Source organism: Chiloscyllium plagiosum, chromosome 12, assembly GCF_004010195.1.
Source record: "Chiloscyllium plagiosum isolate BGI_BamShark_2017 chromosome 12, ASM401019v2, whole genome shotgun sequence".
In the NCBI taxonomy this organism is placed as follows: Eukaryota; Metazoa; Chordata; class Chondrichthyes; order Orectolobiformes; family Hemiscylliidae; genus Chiloscyllium; species Chiloscyllium plagiosum.
The window spans coordinates 81,194,597-81,220,355 of NC_057721.1; the positions used below are offsets into that span (position 1 = coordinate 81,194,597).

Genomic DNA, 25,759 nt, shown 5'->3' on the forward strand with positions numbered 1-25,759 from the left:
AAAAAAATTGTGCTTCTGACTCCAGTCAAAAAATGTAATCGTACACTAAAACTAATCCTTCACTACCCACAGCTGTACACAAGGTGGAGTGGGATGCCTCAATGTTGACATTCCTGGTTGTAAACTGATATTACCCATTTTGGAAAGTGTTCTGATCCTTTAACCTAACAATCACTGAGATCACCACAAAATGTAATTAAAACACACAGCATTCCCTAATTTACCCTGCCTGTCCACTGAACTGAAGCCCATGACTCCATTGTCAATTGTTGGAAAAACACATCTGGTTCTTGAATGCTCTTGAAGGAAGAACATCTGCCAGCTTTGCCTGACTGGCTAAAGGCAACAGGCAGCAGCAACTGGATACAGAAACACAACGGCTTTCTTCAGGTGTCTTCACTCAATCACCTGTCCTTTCAGCAGGCCAAAGGTTTCTCAAAGTGTCATTCACAGCCACATGATCATTGACTACCAATCAGCAAGTTGTTGTCAGGCTGATGGTCTTTAGCAGATATGATTGGTCACAATAGCAGCCGTAGTCAGATCCTATGGATTTCTCTGGAACTCCCTCAGTCATCGGTAGCACATTGTGTCACCAAATCTCACAAAATTTTGTCTCCTTATCGAGAGACTCCAAATGATCACTTTCAATGCCTTGATGCTTCCTCAAAGCCACTCCTCCTTGCTCTATCTCAATGACAATTCACATCCCAATGGTTCATTCTCTTTTCCTGCGTCTGCCCTCCTTTGGATTCTTCAGGTGGTATTCCGGGACCAACCCAAGGCACAATTTCAGTTCTTTCACAGACAGCTACCTCCACAAAGCTGGCTTTGCCCCTAGTTTTCACTGAACTCCAAGCTCTCAATTGCACCAAGCAAGTACTGCTTGTGGGCTTCCTTCACCCCCATTTCCAGTTACCAAATAGCTCCTGGGGCATCTCCTGTTCCCTGGATGCTGCCTGACCTGCTGTGCTGTTCCAGCAATAAAGTACTGCTTGTGGGCTTCCTTCACCCCCATTTCCAGTTACCAAATAGCTCCTGGGGCTCCTGTGAGTCCCAAGATCCTCACAACCAACATTGACCTATTAGAAATATGGAGGAACATTCTTTGGTTCCTCCAAAGTTGCAATAAGCTACCATTGCCTTCTCAGCTACTCAGGACTTCTTACCAGCTTTGATTCCTAAGATACTGCAAGTAACAACACCTCTGCTTCCCATGGTCTCTTGCCCTTGCCTCTTGGACATTGGACCACTGGAAAATGAGGCTGGAGAAGAACAAAGAAATGGTAGATAAACTGAACAGGTACTCAAGAGAATCAGGGGCAGAGGTGAGTGTAGCGGCCATCACTCAGGAGGAGGTGCTGGAGAAGCTGAAAAGTCTGATGGTGGATACATCACCTGGACCAGATGGGCTACACCCCAGGATTCTGAAGGAGATAGCTCAGGAGATTGTACAGCCATTAGTGGTGATCATTCAGGAATCACTGGAGTCAGGGAAGGTTCGAGACAACAGGAAAATGGCTAATGTAATTTAAGAAGGGAGGGAGGCAGAAGACAGGAGATTAGAAGCTGGTTAGTCTGACCTTTGGTGTGGGTAAGATTTTAGAGTCTGTTATTAAGGATGAGATAGTAGAAGGTTTGGAAGTGCATGGTTAAACAGGGCTGAGTCAGCACAATGCAATTCCTGACAAATCTGTTTGAATTCTTTGAGGAGATACATGCACATGAGACAAAGGAGAGCCAGTGCAGGTGACCTGTTTGGATCCTGCCTCTTACTCCTGTCCTTCCTGCCACTGGAAACAAGTTCTCACAATCGAATGTCCTTCATAATTCTGAATATCTGCATGGGATACAACCATAAGGCGTTGGAGCAGATATTAGGCCATTCAGCCCATCCAGTCTGCCCTGCCATTCAATCACAGCTGATAAGTTCCTCATCGCCATTCTCTCATGTTCTCCCCATAACCCTTGATCCCCCTGACAATCAAGAACCCATATATCTCCATCTTACATATACTCAATGCTCTGGCCCCCACAGCCTTCTGTGGCAGTGAATTCCACAGATTCCCCACCCTCTGGCTGAAGACGTTTCCAGAGCCTTGTAGAGCTTCAGAAGTACGTCTCTCCTTTTAAATTCAATTCCTCTCAAAATAAATGCCATCATTGCATTTGCCTTCCTAACTACTGACTCAGCCTGCAAGTTTACCTTGAGAGAATCCTGGACCACAACTCCCAAGTGTCTCTGCACTTCAGACTTCTGAATTTTGACCCCATTTAGAAAGTAGTCCATGCCTCTATTCTTCCTATCAATGTACATGACGTCACACTTTCCCATGTTGTACTCTACCTGCCACTTCTTTGCCCACTCTCCTAACCTGCCCAAATCCTTCTGCAGCCTCCCCATCTCCTTAATGTTACCTGTCCCTCTGCCTATCTTTGTTACATCTGCAAATTTACCCATAATGCCCTCAGTTCCTTCACCTAGATCGTTAATATATAAAATGAAATGTTGTGATCCCAAAACTGAGCCTTGCAGAACACCACTTGTCACTGGCTGTTATCCTGAGAAGGATCCTTTTATTCCCACTCTCTGCTTTCTGCCAGACAGCCAAGCTTCTGTCCATGCTCGCACCTTGCCTCTGACTCCTTACCTTACTCAGCAGCCTCCTGTGTGGCATTGGCCTTCTTGCAGTCCAGGTAAATGACATCCATTGGCTCTTCTTGGTCTATCCTGCTCGTTACATCCTCAAAGATTCTAGCAGATTTGTCAGGCATAACCTCCCCTTGATGAAACCATGCTGACTCTGCCCTAGTTTACCATACACTCCCAAATATTCAGAAATCTCATCTATCATGAAGGATTCCAGTATCTTAGCCATGGCTGAGGTTAGACTAATTGGTCTGTAATTTTCCATCTTCAGCTGTACTCTCTTTTCAAAGAGGGGAGTCACGTTAGTAATTTTCCAGTCCTCTGGGACCCTCCCTGATTCTAGCTATTCCTGAAAGGTCACCGCTATCTCCTCCACTATCTTTTCAGCTAGCTCCCTTCGAACTCTGGGGTGTAGCCCATCTCGTCCAGGTGATTTCTCCTGGCCATTCAGCTTTTCTAGCACCTTCTCCTTGGTGATGGCCACCATACTCAGCTCTGTCCCCTCACTCTCTTGGATTTTTGGGATATTACTTGTGTCTTCACCATGAAGACTGAGACAAAGTTATTATTCAATTCTTCAGTCATTTCCTTGTTTCATACTACTATGTCTCCTGTGTCATTTTCCAGCGGTCCAATGTCCACTTTTTGCTCTCTTTTGCCCTTTATATATCGAAAGAAACTCTTACAGTCTTCTTTTATATTACTGGCTAGCTGACCCCCATATTTAATCTTCCCCCTCCTTATTTCTCTTTTTTGTTGTCCTCTGTTGGTCTTTAAGCTTCCCAATTTCCACTGTGCTTCACTACTTTATATGCTTTCTGTTTCACTTTTATGCTGTCCCCGACTTTCCTGGTCAGCCATGGTTGCATCATTCTCCCTGTACACGCTTCTTTTTCTGCGGGATGAATCCCTGTTGTATCTCCTGCATGACTACCAGAAACTCCTGCCATTGCTGTTCCATTATCTTTCCTGCTCAGCTCCTCTCCCAATCAATTCTACCAAGCTCCTCCCTCATGGTTGTGTCATTGCCTTTATTCAGCTGTAGCACCGTTACCTCTGATTCTATCTTCTCCCTCTCAAATTGCAGAGTAAATTCCATCATTTTATGATCACTACCTCCTAAGGGTCCCTTCACCTTAAGCTCCCTTATCAAGTCTGCACAACACTAAATCCAGTATTACCTGTTCCCTAATGGGCTCCTCCACAAGCTGCTCCAAAAAGCCATCTCATAGACATTCCACAAATTCCTTTTCTTGCGATCCACTGCTAACCTGATTTTCCCAGTCCACCTGCATATCCCCCATGATCACTGTAACTTTGCCTTTCCGACATGTTTTCTAGTTCCTGGTGTATCTTGCACCCCAGCTTCTGATTATTGTTTGGAGGCCTGTACATAACTCCATCTATGGTGTTTTTTATATTTACGGTTCCTCAGTTCTACCCACACAGGTTTTACACCATCTGACCCTACTTCGTTTCTTACTATTGATTTAATTTCATTTTTTACCAATAAGGCAACCCCACGTCCTCAGCCCATCTGCCTATCTTTTCTATAGGATGTACATCTTTGAATATTCAGCTCCCAATCCTGAACCTTTTGCAGCTGCTTCTCTGTGATGCTCACCACATCATATCTACCAATTTCAATCTGCGCCACAAGCTCATTTACTTTATTCCTTACACTGTGTGCATTCAGATATAACACCTTTAATCCTGTATTAACCGTCCCTCTTCTCATTGTCATTTGTTTGTCCAGTGTGCTTGAAGTTTGATTGCTAATCCTTTCCATATACACTGTCCTATTTGTGTCTGTGCTGGAGACTTTAATAAACCTCCCCTGAGTTCTGCACTGTTACTTCCTCCTTTAATTCTGGTTTTCTAATTTCCCCTCTAACTGAACCCTATTCCCCTTACTGGGAATGCCAGCCTTTTCTACCGTCCTTAGACTCCGTCTTAGCCAAAGCCAGACTCTCGTTACCGAAGCTCATATGCCTACTGCTTGAAAACCTTTCATCGAATATCATTAGGAATTCACAGCGAGGAGTTAAATGAAACGGCAGCAGCAGCTCGGTCATTTTGTTTAACTTGTGAAAGAAAGCTCAGTCTGAACGGATCACTGCTGCTGAGCGAGGGCAAGGAGATCCGTCAGGGAGGACTAGTAACTGCAGCCTTTTCCAGCAGGTGGGGCTAGGTTTCCACTGAGAACAAAGTCAGCTTTCACAGTGTGTTTGTGGAGCCCATTGAGTGGGAAGGCGGGCGGGGGTCCGAGAGATAAGGCTGGACCAAACAACAGGAAGACAGGCTGCAGCTAGACACAAGTGTTGCTGAGCACTATAATCATCCCCTCGTGGGATTTCTGCAGCAAGTTGCTGTTTTAAAGAATGAGAGATGGCCTTATTGAAAAATATCAGATCATTAGGGGTCTTTGGCAAGGTAAATATGGAAAGGTTGTTTCCCCTTGTGAGAGACTCTCCGACCAATGGGCATCATCTCAGAATAAGGGGTTGCACATTTAAAATGCCTTATTCCTGATGAAGGGCTTTTGCCCGAAACATCAATTTTCCTGTTCCTCGGATGTTGCCTGACCTGCTGTGCTTTTCCAGCACCACTCTAATCTAGACATTTAAAATAGAGCTGAGGGGAAATTTCCTCTCTCAGAGGGGAGTGAATCTGTGGATTTCTTTACCACAGTGTTGTCCATCATTAAGAACAACATTAAGGAGAGTTTTAATTGGTGACGGAATTCAAGGTTTTTATGTTTTGTTCAAAGGCTACAGGTATCACTGGCCTGGCCAGCATTTATAGCCCATCCCTAATTGTCCAGAGGGCAGGGAAGAGCCAACCCCATTGCTGTGGGTCTGGAATCACATGTTGGCCAGACCAGGTAAGGATGGCAGTTTCCTTCCCGAAAGGGCATTAGTGACCCAGGTGGGTTTTTCCTGACAATCAGCGATGGTTTCCTATAGTCATCATTAGACTGCTAATTCTGAATGTTTTCCTTAATTAAAATCAAATCCCACTAACAATGGAATTCTGTCATGGCAGGATTTGAACCCAGGTGTCCAGAAAATGACCTAGGTGTCTGGATTCAGAGGCTAGTGATAACACCACCAGGCCAGCACCTCCCATTCTGGGGAAATGACAGGAAAGTGGAGTTGAGGATGCTCTGATCTGCTATGAGTGCTGGAGTGGACATGATGGGCTGAATGATCCACTTCCTCTGCTACATCTTATGGTCTTCAGTGCTTAGTAAGTGCACTGTACACATCCGATAAACAAAGGTGATCTGTAGGTGTTAAAAGAGGAAGCTGAGGAAGCGGGCAGCTTGACCTTTTGTCTGCTGCGATCACCGATGGCCGATGTACTCAAAATGTCTGAGTGGTTCAGTTTTAAGAAGCCACCTTTGGGTGGGCAGAGAGTCTCGGGGGGATTGACAGGGGATAACGGAGCATGGGGCACAGGCAGGGATGAGGCACGGCCTCCAGTGACGGAGAGATTAAAACCAGGGAAATGTGCAGGAGGCCTGGGGGCTGCTGTGATATCAGGTTAGGTGAGGCCATACCTTGTACTCCTGGAGATCACCGTTCAGAGAGTCTTCTGGGGGTGGTTGCCAAGCAACCACGATGCCAGTCCCATTCCCATCATTCAGTGTGACTGTGACGCTCTGAGGGGGGGCACTGGGAGCTGCTCCGTCCGAGGGAGGAAGTAAAATCAGGTGTTAGTGTCCGATATCAACACAGAGACTGAAAGACTGATTCCTGACTCCGTTATCTGACATGCACCCTGATCCCATTTACAAACATAATTGTTCCTGAGATGAGGAGAAATGTCTTCACCCAGAGAGCGGTGGGCCTGCGGAACTCTGCCACTGAAAGCAATTGAGGCCAAAACATTGAAAGACAGTAGACAGGATACTGAAGAAGGTGTTTGGTATGCTTCCCTTTATTGGTCAGAGTATTGAGTACAGGGGTTGGGAGGTCATGTTGCAGCTATACAGGACATTCGTTCGGACACTGTTGGAATATTGCGTGCAATTCTGGTCTCCTTCCTATCGGAAAGATGTTGTGAAACCTGAAAGGGTTCAGAAAAGATTTACAAGGATGTTGCCAGGGTTAGAGGATTTGAGCTATAGGGAGAAGCTGAATAGGCTGGGGCTGTTTTCCCTGGAGCATCAGAGGCTGAGGGGTGACCTTATAGAGGTTTACAAAATTATGAGGAGCATGGAGAGAGTAAATAGACAAAGTCTTTTCCCTGGGGTTGGGGAATCCAGAACTAGAGGGCATAGGTTTAGGTTGAGAGGGGAAAGATATAAAGGAGACCTAAGGGGCATCTTTTTCACACAGAGGGTGGTACGTGTATGGAATGAGCTGCCAGAGGAAGTGGTGGTGGCTGGTACAATTACAACATTTAAGATGCATTTGGATGGGAAAATGAATAGGAAGAGTTTAGATATGGGCCAGGTGCTGGCAGGTGGGACTAGATTGGGTTGGGATATCTGGTCGGCATGGACGTTAGACCAAAGGGTCTGTTTCCATGCTGTACATCTCTGTGACTCTATGACATTAGGTATAGTTCTTAGGACTAAAGGGATCAAAGAGTATGGGGCAGAAAGCAGGAGCAGGGGACTGAGTTGGATAGTCAGCCATGATCATATTGAATGGTGAAGCAGGCTCTAAGGGCCGAATGGCCTACCCCTGCTCCTCTTCTCTATGTTTCCTCATTTTATGACACCTGTTAAATGTGAGACACAGTACTGCCGCTGGAGGTAGTGTGTGACTGCAAAATGGGTGAGAATGGAATTACATAAAGACAGTGTCAAGGAAGACACACATACATAGGAGTCCATTCAGCTCCTCAAGGCCTGCTGCACCTTTCAATTTGACCATAACCGGTATTTACCTCAACTCCATTTTTATAAAAAAACATGCATTCATGTCACTGTGAAGGCCAACATTTGAAGTCCATCCCTAATTGCTCTTAAACTGAGTGACTTGCTTGGCCATTTCAGAGGGCAACTAATAGTCACCTACATTGCTGTGGGTCTGGAGTTACGAGTTGGTCAGACTGGGTAAGGATGGCAGATTTCCTTCCCTAATGGACATGAGTGAACCAGATAGACTGTGCTGACAATCCACTGGCGCACCTTGGTTCTGTTACACAGTCAGAGAGACATACAGCACGGAAGCAGACCCTTCAGCCCACCTCATCCATGCCAACCTGACATCCCCAATCTCAGCTAGTCCCATTTGCCAGCACTTGGTTCATATCCCCCCAAACCTTCCCTATTCATATTTCCATCCAGATGCCTTTTAAATGTCATAATCGTGCCAGCCTCCACCACTTCCTCTTGCAGCTCATTCCATACATGCACCACCCTCAGTTCCCCCTATCCATCTCCCTCATGATTTTATAAACCTCAATCAGGTCACCCTTTAGCCTCCACTGCTCCAGGGATAAAAGCCCCAGCCTATTGTTATAACTCAGTCCCTCCAGTCCTGGCAACATCCTCATCAATCTTTTCTGCACCCCCTCAAATTTAAAGACATCCTTCCTATAGCAGGGTGACCAGAATTGTACGCAGTATTCTAAAAGTGGCCATACCAACATCCTGTACGGTTGCAACATTACCTCCTAACTCCTATACTCAATGGTAAGCTTTCGCTCACATTAATCGATCAATCGTAGTTTTACAATTTTCAACTGCACCACCATCACACACCCTCCTCCAACGTGGGGTGGGGGAAGAGTGTTTGAAATTTACACTCCTCTCTCTCTGAATAAATACTTCCTGACATTAGCCTAAACTTTGGAACACTATATTTATGGTTATGCCTCTAGTCTCCCTTGACAGAGGAATAACTTTCTCTCTCCCCCTATTCTATCAGGTGGCATGGGAGTTCAGTGATTAGCACAGATGCCTCACAGCGCCAGAGTCCCAGGTTCGATTCCACCCCTTGGTGATTGTGTGTGTGGAGTTTGCACATTCTCCCTGTGTCTGTGTGGGCTTCCTCAAAGAATGTGCAGGTTGGGTGGATTGGCCATGGTAAACACAAGGATTTGTCACTGGAGGGTCGGTACACTCAATGGGCCGAATGGTCTCTTCCTGCACTGTAGTCAGGACCTGGAAATACCTTAAAACACTCGGCCTCCTCTACTGAGCAGAATACCAGGCCTCTTCTGTGCAGTTTTCCCACCTAATTTAACCCCTTATTTCCCAGTATCATTTGGGGAAATCAGCCATCTCTGGAGGTTAAATGTTAGGTGAGGGAGTTCTGGCCGTTATTTACTTGTTCAGTGTGGGGTCAGGACTCTACATTTCCTGTCCCCGAGGAATACATCTTCCCTGAGCTAAAAAGAGAGTTGGAGATCAAATGGCAGTCCACCAAATGGAGCCGCAGTAATAACAAAATCGTCAGATGAAATGGTTGGAACACCGACACCAAATAAAAAACTTTACAGTTTGTTATATTTTACCTTCCTCCATGGTCTTGGCGTATTTCACATCACTGTCTGCGCCCTGGAACTCATTGAAGAATGGGCGCACTTTGATGTCGTAGCCCATTCCTTTCTTCAACTTAGGGAGCACAGCACTCCGGTCAGTCGCTGACCTCACCTCAAAGACTGACCACTCAATCTCAGGCTGCTTGTCCACCACTGTGGGCCTGTACAGTATCCTGTATCCCTGGATGTACTGTGATTGCTGATCCACCTGGGGACAGGGGTAAGAGAGATCGCGAACATTCAAGGAGGAGGAAATGTGGAGAATCTCCATCAGTCCCAAGATGCAGTGTGTTTCTGGGTGAGGTGAGTGTTATATCCAATTGACGAGAAAGGTATTAAGCCGGGAGAGTGAGATGTCGAACCGGGGAGTCGGATATCGGACAGGGGAGTGAAATATTGGAAAAAGTAGCAGTGGGATGTTGAAGTGAGATATTGGGCTGGTGGAGTGGGATATCAGGTTCGGTGAGTAGGTTATCAGACTGGGGAAGTGGGATAATGGAGGCAGATATTGGGCTGGGGGTGTTATCAAATTGTATAATAAGGTATCACCTGAGGGATGAGATCTTCAGTACTTTCAACTTGTCTTTTTCCATAAAGACATTGAGTTCTGCTGTTGCACATGTCACTGGTAACGTTGGGACCAGTCTGTACATGGAAGTGGGACGTGGAAATACCATTAGTTAGCATGAGGGTTATAAAGGATCTTGGATGAACATGAGTTGGCAGGGGCAAGACAAATGGAGTTTACCTTAGAAGGCTGCCAGAATGAGGCACTGGTTCCCCAATTCTCTGAGCAACATGAACCACTAGTCAACCAGGAGCTGGTCCCAACCCATCAGGAAGGTGGGTGTGAGGAGATGCCAACCATCCAACAATGGAGCCAAGCAGATTTGTGAACTCATGTTCACAAATCTTATCCAATGCCCAGGAAGAAAGCAAGTGGCAAGAATGAGAGTGGAAATCAGTGCCAACTCGCCACATTACTCCATCAAAATCAGGGCCTGTGTGTTGTCAGATGAGGAGGGAACCACATTCAGCAGTCCCACTCAATCAGTAGAGAGGTTTCTGTACTGAAGGGGATTGTGGGTATTATGGCCACCATTATTGGCCCAATGAAAGATCAGTCAAACAATGTCAGGGTCATGTACAGAGTGGGTATAAGCAGGAGGTGTGTAACAAAACCTCTCTGAGCCCCTGGATGAATTGTTAAATTCCTTCCCTTGCTCCAGTTACAGACCCTGAGGACAGTGGTTAGCACTGCGGCACACAGTGCCTCGGGACCTGGGTTCGATTCCACCCTTGGGTGACTGTCTGTGTAGAGTTTACACATTCTCCCCATGTCTGCGTGGGTTTCCACCGGGTGCTCCAGTTTCCTCCCATGGGCCAAAGATGTGCAGGTCAGGTGGATTAGCCATGGGAAATGCAGGGTTACAGGGATAGGGTAGGGGGTGTGTCTGAGTGGGATGCTGTCCAGGGGGTCACTGTGGACCCCATGAGTCAAATGACCTGCTTCCACACTGTAGGGATTCAATGACCGCAGTATCAAACAAATATGGATCTGCTAACCCGGCCACAGTAAGAGAGTTGAGAATGGGGCTGGCTCTGTTTCTCCCACCACATGCAAGTCAACATTGATTACATTTTTGATCTGAGTCAGAGGGAGTCAGCCCTGCAGTTTGTTTTGTCGGTACTCACAGTCCAGTGGATCTGGATTGAAGATGAAGAGAGGATGATGGGATTATGGAGATGAACAATCACGTCACCAAGCTCCCGCTGTACCTGTCTGTGGTCAACACCTTGACCAGTGGGTGGGACATCTGCAAGAATTAAAGACTTCATTTCCAGTTAACAGCTAACCAAACTCGCCATGAATATTAATCTGCAGAAACAACATTCCAAAATATTATTGCACACAGTGTTAGATATAAACACTCCCAGGACACCATCAGTATGGGGTGAGGTATGGAGTAAAGCTCTCTCTACACTGTCCCCATTAAACTCTCCCAGAACTGAGACAGCACAGGGTTACTGACAGAGTAAAGCTCCCTTTACACTGTCACCATTAAATACTTCCAGGAAAGGGGCAGCATGGAGTTAGATACAGATAAAGCTCCCTCTACACTGTCTCCATTAAATACTCCCAGGAAAGGGACAACAAGGGGTTAGATATAAGGTAAAGCTCCCTCTACTCTGTTCCCATCAACTTCTTTGGGTTAGTAAAACCATCCCTTTATTGGGCCATTTGATTTATGTTTTACAACTGTATGAGTCTTACCTTGGGTTTTGACTGGGTCTGATATTGGACTTGGATCACTGAGACCGTAAGCATTGACTGCTCGGATCAGGAAAAGGTAGACAGCATTAGATCTCAGGTTTTTAATGGCGTATGTATCAGTTTTCACCCGGTCAGCGACTGTTTGCCAGCTGCTCCCGGCTGCATGACTGGAAATAACATCACAAGAATTGATATGTGGAACATTACACAGGTATAAATCAATCACAGCAAAATGCTAGGTGCCCCCCTGCCCCAATGAAAACCACACTGCCTTTCTAACTCCTTATACTTTATGCTTTTGGTGAGGTCCCACACGAGAGATGAACATGTAAATTTCTAGCGCATAGCACTGGAAATAATGGGGAGAAAATGGGAACAGGGGACTGAGTTGGATAATCAGCCATGATCACATTGAATGGTGGAGCAGACTCGAAGGGCCAAATGGTCTACTCCTGCTCCAATTTTCTATGTGTCTATATAGTCCATAACATTCCCAGGCTCATTCTGCAGCTAGACCCAGCCAATGAAGCAGAGGGGCTAAACAATGTGTGTATGTGTGTTGAGGGTTGACATGGATATGGAGGTGAATCTTGATGGTTAAAGCACCTTTAGGAATGGCGGGAAACTGAGTAAAGGTGGACAGGTTGCTCTGGTTAATAAAGCACAACAGGGCAGGATGACTTAAGTTCAGGAAACCAAGGTATGGGAACAGTTTGAGTAGAAATGAGAAATGACAGAAGCAAGAAATGACTGTCCAGTCTCCTCAACAGTAATCAGGTGAAAGGATGGAGATATAAAGGAAGAGGTAATGAGAGCTTGTGAGGAGGGCACAGCAATAATCATGACAGATTAGAATCTCCGTAGGGAGTGGAAAGTTGAGGTGGGTACAGTCACCCTGATGAGGAGTTTATTTAACCTGAATAATGGTCATAGAGGAGTGAGTAATGGTGAAAGATCCATTGCACTCTTTGTACAGCAATGTTCCCTTCGGAAACTTTCTCCCCCTGTGTTACTCATAAGATCAGCTGGGAGAGCGATCTGTATTCCAGCTGGTTCCAGGACAATCCGGAAATGTCAGTAATCGTTGATAGTGGACTCTAGGTGAGATCCAATCCCTATGCAACCTCTCGACAAAAACCGAGAGTGTGGTGGGGAATAGGCCAATGGGTCAAGGAATCTGACTGCGGAGGGTGCTGTGGCTTGAAGGTGGCCATTCCGGGTTGAACAATTCCCAACGGGAATCCACCCATTTCCACACAGAGACAAAGGTGGGACTCACCTGAAGGCCTCAATGACGTAGGAGATCGGGGTGGCTCCAGAATTCATGTTTGGTTTCCAAATCAGCGTCACCCCATTTTTGCTGACATTCCTCACTTCCGGCTTGGATGGCATTCCAGGAATGAGGTTGGGGTCTGGTACCCGAGGAGGTAAAACTGGAGTCCCGAACTCTGGAATCCCAAGACCCACAGGGAGTCAAGGGAGGAGATAATGGATTCCAAATCAGTCAAGAACAATAGCAAGTTTTGTTTAGATACAAAGCAGTAAATAAATAAATCTCAATGAGGTGACAGGTGTATGAACGAGAAAAACTAGACAGTGCATCGCACAAGGGGATTATACGAAAAGGGATTGCATTCTCTATTTTAGTGTGAAAAAATAAGAACTTCTTTAATCTGTCAATGTAACTGGAACCATTCCTGAGAATCTTTTCTGTCCCCTGCCTTACACCTTCATATCTTTCTTAAAGTGTGGTAACCAGATTTAAACACTAATACTCCACTTGGCAATGGGGCGGCACAGTGGCTCAGTGGTTAGCACAGCTGCCTCACAGCACCCGGGTCCCAGGTTCAATTCTAGCCTCGGGCGACCGTCTGTCTGGAATTTGCATATTTGCCCTGTGTCTGCTCCGGTTTCCTCCCACAACCCAAAGATGTGCAGGTCAGGTGAACTGGCCATGCTAAATTGTCCATGGTGTTAGATGCACTAGTCAGAGGGAAATGGGTCTGGGTGGGTTACTCTTCGGAGGGTCGGTGTGGACTTGTTGGGCCAAAGGGCCTGTTTCCACATTGTAGGGAATCTAATCAAAACCAAAACCTGAGGAAGGTTTCTTCTTCTACTCTCTGCCTTTACATATAAGGCCCCTAATGTTGTAAACCTTATTAAAAGCTCTCTCAATCTGTTCAGGCGCCTTTAAGATTTCTGCACAAATACATCCAGTTTCTGAACAAATGTCATGTGAAGATGGAAAAACTCAAAAGAATTGCAGATGCTGGAGTATCACCAACAGAGACTACTGGAGAAACTCAGCAGATCTGGCAGTATCTGTGGAGAGAGAAACTCAGTTAATGTTTTGTGTCCAGTGACACTTCTTCAGAACCAACATTCTTGTCGGATTCAGGAAATTTGGCAACCAATTTGCCAACAGCAGATTACCACAAACAGCCATAGTATAATCATATGAAGTGATATTATCTGAGGGACACTGCTGCATTCCCTTGATACTGTACTGTGAGCATCAGCCTGGATTATATGGGATTCCTGTGGATGTAGTTAAGGACAGGACCAGTTCCTGTGCTGTACTTTTCTATAGGATTTGAGCTATAGGCTGATTGTAGGGTCTGAGGCTGAGGGGTGACTTCATAGACCTTTATAAAATCATGAGGGGCACCGATAGGATAAAAAGACAAGGTCTTTTCCCTGGGGTGGGAGTGCAGAACTAGAGGGCACAGGTTAAAGGTGAGAGGAGGAAAGATTTAAAAGGGACCTAAGGAGCAACTTTTTCACGCAGAGAGTGTGTGGTGCATGTATGGAATGAGCTGCCAGAGGAAGTGGTGGAGGCTGGTACAATTACAACATTTAAAAGGCATTTGGATGGGAATATGAATAGGAAGGGTTTGGAGGGATGTGGGCCAAGTGCTGGCAAATGGGATTATATTAGATTAGGATATCTGGTCGGCATGGACGAGTTGGGCTGAAGGGTCTGTTTCTGTGCCGCACATCTCTATGACTCAATAATATCAATTTAAAGCACAAACAGAGGTGATCTGGTATCAGCCCTTCACATCCTGAAAGCATTTCCTGAGGACAGATGAAAAGAAGATGCTCCAATGTTTTTTGCGGGGGTAAATTCCAAGATCATCAATACAAAGTAATGATTGATGAGTCTGATTGGAAAGTCAGAGAGTGGAGAGATTGTGGAACTCGCTCCCACAGGGACTGGTGAATGCGAGTGACAGTAGTAAATTTCCGGGGATGTGAGAAAGGCATGTGAGGGGGAAAGCAATAAAAGGATCAGTTATTGGGAATCAATGAAGTGGTGGATGGGGAGGAGCATGTGCAGCACAAATTTGTGACAACAATAAATTAAACTGAAACTCAAAATTCTAGCATAGACTAGAGGAAACAAACAGCCCTTTCCTCTGCTGTTAAAGTAATCTGATTGATAGGTAGATCTGTCACTTTAGTGATCAATCAGCTTTATCTGTAAGGGATCTATGAACTGAGCTGAACTTGAATTGAATTTATTGTCACGTGTACCAGGGCACAGTGAAAAGCTTTGTCTTGCGAGCAATACAGGCAGACCACAGAGTTCAGTAACATAGATAAGTAAATAATAAGTAAACAGCGGCAAAAACAAAAACACAGGTACAGGTGAATGTTAAGAGTTTGTGAGTCCATTCAGTATTCTAACAACAGGAGGGTAGAAACTGTTTTGAAACCGGCTGGTGCGTGTGTTCGGGTTTCTGTACCTTCACCCCGATGGTAGAGGTTGTAGAAAAACATTGCCAGGATGGGATGGATCTTTGAGAATGCTGGTGGCCTTTACTTGACAGTGGGCCTGGTAGATGGATTCTATAGATGGGAGGTTGGCCTTTGTGATTGTCCGGGCTGAGTTCAGCATCATATGAGAATTATCTTCAGGCTTTTATAATTTTCTTTTCCCAATCCGCAAACTAAAAACTTAGCCTTTTAGACATTAGGAATTTCACTAAAATTACACAATACCTATTTATAGGAAGAATGATAATTCCTCACAAAATCAGTATGGATGTCTTTCCAATATTGCAAAAGTATCAAGAGAGCTTTATCATCATACAATCCCTACAGAGTGAGAAAAGGCCATTCGGCCCAACAAATTCACACTGACTCCCCAAAGGGCATCCCAGCCAGACTTCCCCTACAACACCATTTCCCACCCACCGAACCTATACATCCCTGGACACTCTGGGCAATTTAGTATGGCCAATCCACCTATGAACTGTGGGAGGGAACCCACGCAGACATAGGGAGAATGTGCAAACTCCATATAGACAGTCACCCAAGGCTGGAATTGAACCCAGGTCCCTGGTGCTATGAGGTAGCAGTGTTAACCACTGAGCCACCACGCTACCCTGCCAGACATCTAACCGAGTGCTGTCCCTGTCCTGGGGGAGTTTAATGGAGGGACAGTGTATAGAGAGCTTTACTCTGTACCTAACTCTGTGCTGTCCCTGTCCTGGGAAGGTTTGATGGTGTTTGCCTAATACTCTGTGACTTTTATCTTGAGCAAGGGCTGGGTTTCTAAAACATTAAGAGATTCTTACCTTGAACATCAACGCGTGCACTCCATGTTGCTTCACCACTTGGTGTTGAGGCTATACACGTGTAGACACCAGAGTCACCCAGCTAAGGAAGAGAAGCACACTCAGATAAACCACTTTGCAGAGTCTATTCCAGAAGTTGAAACCTCTTCAAGGTTTGTGAGCCTGATATGGTGTGGCAGGGAAATCATGTTTGAAGTATTTATACTGTGCTGATGAGACAATCACAGTTCAAGTGGTATCAGGATGGGGAACCACAGCAGACGGAAATTTGGCAAAAGAACCAGGGAGGGAGATAAAGGCAGCATCGTTTCTGATGGTGACCATCATTGTGACCTAGTTTATTATTTTGGAAGTGCAGTCACCAGGGAACTAACTTCACTAGCATCTTCACTTGTCGCATCCACATCATTAATATGTTGTCAGGCCTTTGGGTCCAACTCTCTCCCTTGTGCATTCCTGAGACGGCAGACTGGGGTCTCAAATTAATAACTCGATTGAAAGATAATACTTCCAACCCTGCAACATTAATTTAAACTCTCTGCCCTCTGGCAGTCTTTAAAATGATGGGTGACAGATAGAGTCACGGCACACGTTACTGAGAGTCAGAGATGTACAGCACGTAAACAGACCCTTGCTCCAACTAATCCATGCCGACCAGATATTCTAAATTAATCTGGTCCCATTTGCCAGCACTTGGCCCATATCACTCCAAACCCTTCCTATTCATATACCCGTGCAGATGCCTTTTAAATGTTGTAATTGTACCAGCCTCCACCAATTCCTCTGGCAGCTCATTCCATACACGCACCATCCTCTGCGTGAAAAAGTTACCCTTAGGTCCTTTTTAAATATTACCCCTCTCACTTTAAACCTATGCCCTCTAGTTTTGGACCCCCATACTTTGGGGAAAAGTCCTTGACTACTCACCCTATCCATGCCCCTCATGATTTTATAAACTTCTGTAAGTTAGAAGTCACACAACAGTGCCACTCCGAAAACTTGTGATTTCAAATAAACCTGGTGTCATGTGACTTCTGACTTTGTCCATCTCAGTCCAACACCAGCACCTCCACATTAAAACCTTTATAAGGTCACCCCTCAGCTTCTGATGCTCCAGAAAAAATCGCCCCAGTCTATTCAGCCTCTCCCTGTAGCTCAAACCCTCCAACCCTGGCAACACCCTTGTCAATATTTTCAGAACCCTTTCAAGTTTCAGAATAGCCTTCCGATAGCAAGGAGACCAGAACTGAACATAATATTCCAAAAGTGTCCCAAAAAGTGTTCTGTACAGCTGCAATATGACCTCCCAACCCCTATACTCATTGCACTGACCAATAAAGGCAAGCATACCAAATGCCTTCTTCATTATTGAAAACAACAAATACTGGAGATCACAGCGGGTCAGACAGCATCCATGGAGAGAGAGCAAGCTAACGTTTTGAGTCTCGATATCTGTTAATCAAAGCTCCTTCTCAATTGCTCTTCATCATTACCCTGTCTACCTATGACTCCATTTTCAACTTTCTATGGACTTAATCAATGCTGCCACTATGTATTGTCCAGGACATGTAGCTGGGTAAATTGTGTCAACTACATACAGTGAGAGCTTCTCCTGCAGAAAAATATTCAGCAGAAGAGTGTTGCCTGAGGTGAAATTGTGAGCGATGAGTATTCGCATCCCCCTTACCTTGGTGTAATGGATCTGCAGGGCTCCTGTTTCTTGCTGCTTGATGCGTGAGTCATGGGTGGAGACCAAGACTCCATCTTTTCTCCAGAGGATGGTGGGTGGGGGTGTTCCACTGGCCAGGCACCCGAGGACCACCGTGCTGTCCACAGCAACCGTCTGATTGGTGGGACCTTGGCGAATGACAGGGGGAGGCCTGTCTGAAATGACTGGGGCAGAAGCAAAATGTGAAAGAGAAGCAGTTAAAGTTTGCACAAGTGGAAGCAATTTATTTTCAAATTTCATAGAACTTCCAAAGAGCCATTGCAAATGTCTGTCGCCCAGAGAGGCCTCTAATTATGGGACTAATTGTAACTGGTGCATCCCTCTAGGAGAAAATATCAACATATGGTGAAGAATCTCCCCACAGTGAGCTCACATGCAAACAGCCCACAGCTGCACAGCACCTGGAAGTAATAAAGAGGAGCTGAGCAGGACAGTCCCTGATAACAGCATTAAGGCTCGACAGTAACATTGAAGCCTATTGGAGCACAGAGGCCGACAGGAAGAGTAAAGCCTATAGGAACAGGGAGGCCTATATATATATAGGGTTGGCATACTGGCTCATAGCACCAGGGACCCGGGTTCAATTCCAGCCTTGGGTGACTGTCCGTGTGGAGTTTTGCATGTTCTCCCTGTATCTGCGTGGGTTTTCTCTTGCAGTCCAAAAATGTGTAGTTTAGGTGGATTGGCCATACTAAATTGTCCATAGTGTTCAGGGATGTGTAGATTAGGAGGGTGAGCCGTGGGAAATGCAGTGTTATCAGGTAGTGTGGGGGAAGGGCGGACGGGAGTCTGGGTGGGATACTCTTTAGAGAGTCAGTGTGAACTCATTGGGCCGAATGGCCTTTTCTCACTCTGTAGAGATTGTATGATAATAAAGCTCTCTTGATACTATTGCAATATTGGAAAAAAACATCCCTACTGATTTAGTGTGGAATTATCATAATTCCTATAAACAGGTATTGTGTGATTTTAGTGACGTTTCTAATGCCTAAAAGGATAAGTTTTTAGTGTGCTGATTGAAAAATGAACACAGGAAAAACCTGAAGATCATTCTCATATGGTGGTGGACTCGGCTTGGACAATCACAGAGACCAACCTCCCATCTCTAGAATCTATCTACCCGGCCCGTTGTCAAGGAAAGGCCGCCAGTATCCATTCCATCAGGGACCCGGGTTCAATGTCAGACTCAGAGTTTGCACATTCTCCCCGTGCCTGCATGGGTTTCCTCTGGGTGCTCCGGTTTCCTCCCACAGGCTAGGGTGGATTGGCCATGGGAAATGCAGGGTTACAGGGACAGGGTCGGGAGGGTGGTGTTAAGATGCTCTTCAGAGGCTCAGCGTGGACTCAATGGGCTGTATGGCCGGGTTCCACAGTGTAGGGATTCTGTGGTTCTTATAGAAGTGCATTGCCTTTAGGCACGGTGAGGCCGAGATCAGAATACTGAGGCCTACAGGTATTACAGGTCTGTAAAGGAAGAGAGCCTAAAGGAACAACAAGTCCTACATGGAGCAGACAGAGAATGAGTGAGGCCTTCACCACAGCTGTGCACTGAATAAGGAAAAAAGAATATTGCAGGTTAAATCAACTCAGCAACAATCATTTGCACTTGAAGTAAGACAAATGTTCCTGAAACAGAGGAAACATAATGATGACCACTGTGTTGTCCTGCAATGGTACTCTGTTCCCTGCTTTCTTTCCTGGAATTTAAGTTTATGCCTCATTATTCCCCTATCGGAAGGCTGGATTATAGCCTGTTGTGAGATACTCATCAACTCTTACCCTGAGCTCCCTTCAGAGACCTCTCTCTGCTTTCACCTCTGGATGCCTTACTGGAAAGGCCACAAAGGAGGCAAGCATTTACCCACCACCCCCAAGCCCCATGCGAGATGTACACCAGAAACAGAATGGGTGGCTTGTCCAGTGCCTTCTCATCCACACCTGTTTAATTGTCCCCTTTAATAAAGGCACCAGCTAGCCAGCCAATCTTCAGGCTTATTGAGGACCTTAATGCCTGATTAAGTGGCACTAAAGGGTCTCATCCCACCTCCAATATCATATTTGGCCAGGGTTCTGTTCACTTTTTCATTCAGACTGATAATAGAGCAGGAAAGAAACAGGGTCTGGGGTCTCATAGAATCCCTGCAGTGTGCAAACAGACCCTTTGGCCCAACAAGTCCATACCAATCCTCCGAAGAGTAAACCACCCAGACCCATCCCCCTACCTTATATTTCACCTGACTAATGTACCTAACCTACACATCCTTGAATACTACAGGCAATTTAGCATGGCCAATTCACCTAACCTTCATTTCTTTGGACTGTGGAAAGAAACCATAGCACTTTAAGGAAACTCACGCAGACACCGGGGGAATGTGCAAACTCTATGCAGACAGTCACCCAAGGCTGGAATCGAACCCAGGTCCTTGGTGTTGTGAGGCAGCAGTGCTAACCACTGAGCCACTGTGCAAGCCCAGTGTTGCCTCCTTCGATGGATGCCCTGTACTTAAAGATCCGCTCATCCTCAGCTCCACTTTCCTACCTTTTCCCCATAACCCTTGACTCCCTTCCTGGTTAAAACTTTGTTGACCCCAGCATAGAATATACTTATTGACCCAGCCTCGACAGCTCTCTGTGGTGATGAATTCCACGGATTCAGCACCCTCTTTTTCTGAGATTATGTCCACACACAAACATAACAAGCAGATTATCTCAATCACTTCTAACAATATTGGTTGAGGGATGAATGTTAGTCCAGGATAACTCTGAGATAGTGGTGCAGCCCCTTCAGCTGACCAAACAGAGCAGCCAATGCCTCATGTTATGTTCTCTACTGAGCATAACAGCAGCCCTTCACTACAGGATTCTCTTTACTCCCTCGTGGGATGTGGGCGTCGCTGGCTCGGTCAATAGTTACTGTCTGTTACTAGTTGCCCCTTGAAAAGATGTGGATGACCTGCTATCTTGAACCACTGCAGTCCATGTGGTGAAGGGTGGCTCAGGTCTCTGGTGTGGGATTCAAATCCAAAATTATCTCGGTCAGAGATGCACACACTACATGCCGAGTTGATAGATGAATTTGTGATGTACCCAGCCTCTACCTCGGTGAAGGTCAACAGGCAGGTCAGAAGGGAACTGAGAGCAGGCACAAACAACTACCTAATGCCTAGAATTGTTCTTCATTCATTCATGGCATGTTGGTCTCACTGGCTGAGCCAGCATTTATTGCCCATCCCTAAATGCCCTGAGGACTGATAAGAGTCATCCACATTGCTGTGGGTCTGGAGTCACATGTAGGCCAGATCAGGTAAGGATGGCAGTTTCCTTCCCTAAAGGATATTAGTGACCCAGACAGGTTTTTCCTGAAAACAGTTACATGGTGACCAGTTTTCCCCTGATTTTGAGGAAGGGTCACCGGACCCAAAACATTAACTCTGCTTTCTCTTCACGGATAGTGCCAGACCCGCTGAGCTTTTCCACCAACTTCTGGTTTTGTTTCTGCTGCACAGCATCTACAGTTTTTCAGTTTTTAGTTCCCCCGATTTTTAATGTATTCAGATTTTACAATCTGCCCGATGGGATTTCAACCCACAGTCCCAGAATGTTTGCTTGGTATTCTGGATCACTCATGATAATACCACTAGGCATTGTCCGCCCCAGTTAACAGCACAAACGAATAGCATAAAACTGCAGATATAGGTTTGCTTGCTGAGCTGGAAGGTTCATTTCCAGACGTTTCGTCACCTTACTAGGTACCATCTTCAGTGGGCCTCTGAGCGAAGCACTACTGATGATTCCTGCTTTCTATTTATATGTTTGGGTTTTTTTGGGTTGGCGATGTCATTTCCTGTTCTTTTTCTCAGGGGGTGGTAGGTGGGGGTCTAACTCGAAGTGTTTGTTGACAGAGTTCCGATTGGAATGCTATGCTTCTAGGAATTCTCGTGCATGTCTCTGTTTGGCTTGTCCTACGATGGATGTGTTGAACATCAACTAGCCACAAAATGACATGACCCTCTCTCACTAGTATCCTTACATACAGATAAGGAAGGACACCACTTCGACTGGGACAACACATCCATCCTAGGACAAGCCAAACAAAGACACGCATGAAAACTCCTAGAAGCAAGGCATTCCAACCAGAACCCTATCAACAGACACATTGAGTTAGACCCCATCTACCACCCCCTGAGAAAAAGAACAGGAAATGACTTCACCGCAGGAAATGACATCACCAACCCAAGGAAACCCAAACATATAAGGAGAAAGCAGGAATCATCAGCAGTGCTTTGCCCAGAGGCCCACTGAAGATGTTACCCAGTAAGGTGACGAAACATCTGGGAATGAACCTTCCAGCTCAGCAAGCAAACCTACATCCAGAACCTCAACCTGAGCTACAAATCTTCTCAAAACTCGCTAAGCATAAAACTGGGCAATGCTAGTACTCATGCCATGACCCTCCATCCTATTTTCCTGCCTCTTACCCAATCAACAACCCTTTCCAGTTCCAAATATTTCACAGTACAGTCGAACCCCAGTATCCGCGGATTCGGTTTGTGTGGTTTTGGTTATCCGCGGTTTACTGCAGCCCGAAAATATTACATGGAATATTCCAGAAATAATTCCAGGTGGCTGACAGGGAAGTAGGTTTCCCATTTAAATGATAGAGTTTGCTACTACCCGCGGTTTCAGTCATCCGCGGTGGGTTTTGGAACGTATCACCCGGGGATAAGGGGGGATGCCTGTATTAAGAGATACAAAGGAAACGGATTGAAAATACAGAGCTGTTCGAAAGATGTTACGGGCAAAGAGTCTGGGTGCTCTGTCAGCATGGTCACTGCCTGCCCTATGATCCCAGGAATGTGGTATCAGGACAGTCTTCCGTGAGAGCCTCAAGGAGTGGACTGGCTCCCCGTGGTTAAATTGCTGGCAGCTTACCGTCCGTCACCTCCAGGAAGACTTTGATGATGACACTCCCAGCTACATTGAGTGCCTGGCAGCTGTAGTAACCAACATCGGACCTCTGAATGTTGGTGATGGTGAGGTCGCCGACCTGCGACACCGAGAATCTGCTGGAAGGCTCCGGAGGCTGGTAGGAGAACAGCAGATTCTGAAACGAGAAAGAAAGGAGGAAAGTTACACCAGGGTGAGAGTTAGCAAGAGTGTCTCGCCAACAAGCTCGTCAAGAGAGAACGTGTTTAACCCCTGCAATTCTGATGGGAATTTCCCACGCTGTGAGATGAGGAACAATTTCTTCACTCAGAGAGTTGTGAACCTGTGGAACTCTCTCCCACAGGAAGCTGTTGGAGCCAGTTCATTAGATAGATTCAAGGGGGAACTGGATGTGGCCCTTGCGGCTAAAGAGACCAATAGGTATGGGGTGAGGGTGGGAATGGTATACTGAGATTGCATGATCAGCCATGATCATATTGAATGGTGGTGGCAGGATCAAAGGGGCGAATGGCCTCCTCCTGCTCCTATTCTCTATGTTTATATAATTCCCAATGATCTGACTCTGACAAAGGCAAAGATCTTCCATGTGGCTCTTTGATGAAGACTCTTGTTGAAATATATATCCAGACAGCAAACTTGAAAAAAAATCCAGAATTACACACCAGATGTAGTGCTGTTTACATGAGGTACACGCATGTGCGCATTCACACACAAGACACGTGGACACAGATATTCACACATGAGGTACACAGACGTACACATTTCCCTCAGATACAGGGGGAAGTTTATTTACTGCGGATTTTAAACACAAGGTGCCTTCCTGACGATGGGAGCTTTCTCCCCGCCTCCCCCCACCCCCAAGCATTCACTACAAATCAGGCAGAGCTGGGGGGATGGGCGGCACACCTGTTTCCTCCAAACTGCGCCCCCCTCCCAGCTAAACATGACATATCACCGGACAGTGTCCACCCTCCCAAAGCTGCTGTGGGGTGCCCCCAATGTAGTGCCCCCCTCCCCAGTGCCCGGCACTCACCTGGCTTCCCTCCCTCTGCCAGAAAATGGCAGGCTGGGGGCTTCCAGTTGCCTCGCAGGTGAACGTGACCGTCCTCCCCACGGCCGCCATCTGGTCCCGCGGTTTCACCACAAACTGCGGAGGAGCTGGTGACGGCAAAAAAGGGGGAGAAAGAGATTACCACAGGAACCATCGTAAGGTACAACGTAGAATCGCAGACCATTACAGCACACGGCGCCCATCGCTCCATCAGTATCTGGGCCATTTCTACAGCAGAACTGAACAGAAGGAGGCCATTTGGCCCACTGTGACAGTGCCAGCTCTTGGGAAAGAGCTATCCAATTAATCCCAGTTCCTCTCCCCTACCCCCCTGCCTCGGAATCTGACCCTCTTCAAATATTTATCCAATTCCCTTTTAAAGCTCAAAATTAAATCTGGTTTTGTCACAAATTCCAGATCATAACAAGATGCTATGTTAAATAAACATTGTTCCCCTAGTGATTGGGACAATTGCTTGGATTTGAACTGTTGAAATGGTTATGCAAGTTTGTCTTCATGTGACAATGTGCTGTAACTTCCAGCTAAGATCATCGTAGCTCACCTTCAATGTACTTTCACTTAGTTCCAACGTTTAAATATCTAATTTCATTTTTAAAAATGAGTTAGTTCACCAAAAAATGCCCCCAGCATCATCCTCCTCCCTCACTAACCCCACCTGTAATCATTAAGAACTCAATCAAGAGAGAGTGGGGAAGATATAAAGACAGCAGAGATTCTGTAGAACTGTGGGTCCTGACGTTGTGAGTGTGACAGGTTATTAACTGAGGCCAGGAAGAGAGAAGATCCCATTGCATCCCCGTCACTAGTTCTGTCTCAGCTGGAGAATTGGGTCATGCTCTGGCAATATTACTTAAATGCAGAAAGACAGCAGAGAGCTACAGAATTGAGCAATGGGAGTCTTTGTCTGTGAATCACAAAAAAAAAGCTAGCATTGAAGTTCAATGTGTAATAGGGAAGGGAAATGGAATGTTAGCCTTTATTTCTAAGGGAATGCTGTATAAAAGAAGGGAGGTTTTGCTAAAACTATTTACATGGTATTAGTCAGACCACAGCCGGAACACTCTGAATAATTTTGGGTCCCTTAGCTCAGGAAATATATCCTGGTATTGGAGACAGTCCAGTGAAGGTTCACCAGGCTAATACCAGGGATAAAGGGACTGTCTAATGAGGAGAGATTGAGTAGATTGGGCCTGTATTGATTGGAGTCTAGGACCAGGGGGCATAATCTCAGAATGAGGGGTTACAGATTTAAGACAGGAATGAGGAAGGATTTCTTTTCAGAGGGGAGTGAATCTGTGGAATTCTTTACCACAAAGCTTTTCACTGTGCCTCGGCACATGTGACAGTAAATTCAATTCAATTAAATTCACTGGGAGCTCTCGAGGCTGGGTCACTAAGTATAATAAAGGCTGAGATTTAATCAGGAAGGGAATCAAAGGGAAAAGGCAGGAGTGTGAGGTTGAGGACTATCAGATCTCATTGAATGGTGGAGCAGACTAGGTGGGCTGAATGGCCTATTTCTAGCTATCTATCCTAAGTGGTCACTGTATTTCAGGAAGCACCTGATGAATTTGGGAAAGGTGCAGAAACAATTCATAACAATGATCTAGGTCTGAGGGCGTTCAGTTGTGTGGATAGACTGGGAATGGGAGAACTGAGGGTCTTCTCCGCCGAGCTGAGAAAGAGGTGAAATTTGATCAAGTCATTTAAAAGCACATAGAGTTCAATGAGGGTCAACCAGGAGAAGCTGTTTCTGATAGTTGAAGGTTCAGTAACAAAGGGGCAGAAATCGAAGAGAGCAAAAGTTTTTTCAATGCATGTTCAAGATCTGGAAGTTCCTGGACCCAGATTCAATACGAGTCTTCAAAGTAGAATGAAATAAAACCTAGAGGAGAAAAAAACTGCAGGGATATGTGGAATTAGCAGTGGTACTGAGCATACTGCTCCAAGGAAGAAAGGGCAGAGGCTTGAAAGGTCAACTGGCCTCCTGCTGCATCCTGTA

At 45.9% G+C, this 25,759-nt stretch overlaps 1 protein-coding gene across 3 annotated transcripts in view; it reads right to left on the minus strand.

Moving 5' to 3' along the window:
- The window catches only part of robo1 (roundabout, axon guidance receptor, homolog 1 (Drosophila)), a 368,608-nt gene that overhangs the window by 61,042 nt on the left and 281,807 nt on the right, over positions 1–25,759 (minus strand). For all 3 annotated transcript variants that reach the window (XM_043701427.1, XM_043701428.1, XM_043701425.1), the window contains 9 exons: positions 23,719–23,843; positions 22,671–22,842; positions 17,697–17,902; positions 16,010–16,091; positions 12,706–12,874; positions 11,427–11,593; positions 10,847–10,968; positions 9,125–9,359; positions 6,213–6,334 (listed from right to left, as the gene is read on the minus strand). In XM_043701427.1, the coding sequence (XP_043557362.1) occupies positions 6,213–6,334; positions 9,125–9,359; positions 10,847–10,968; positions 11,427–11,593; positions 12,706–12,874; positions 16,010–16,091; positions 17,697–17,902; positions 22,671–22,842; positions 23,719–23,843 (1,400 nt within the window). The remainder of the gene's footprint in view (positions 1–6,212; positions 6,335–9,124; positions 9,360–10,846; positions 10,969–11,426; positions 11,594–12,705; positions 12,875–16,009; positions 16,092–17,696; positions 17,903–22,670; positions 22,843–23,718; positions 23,844–25,759) is intronic.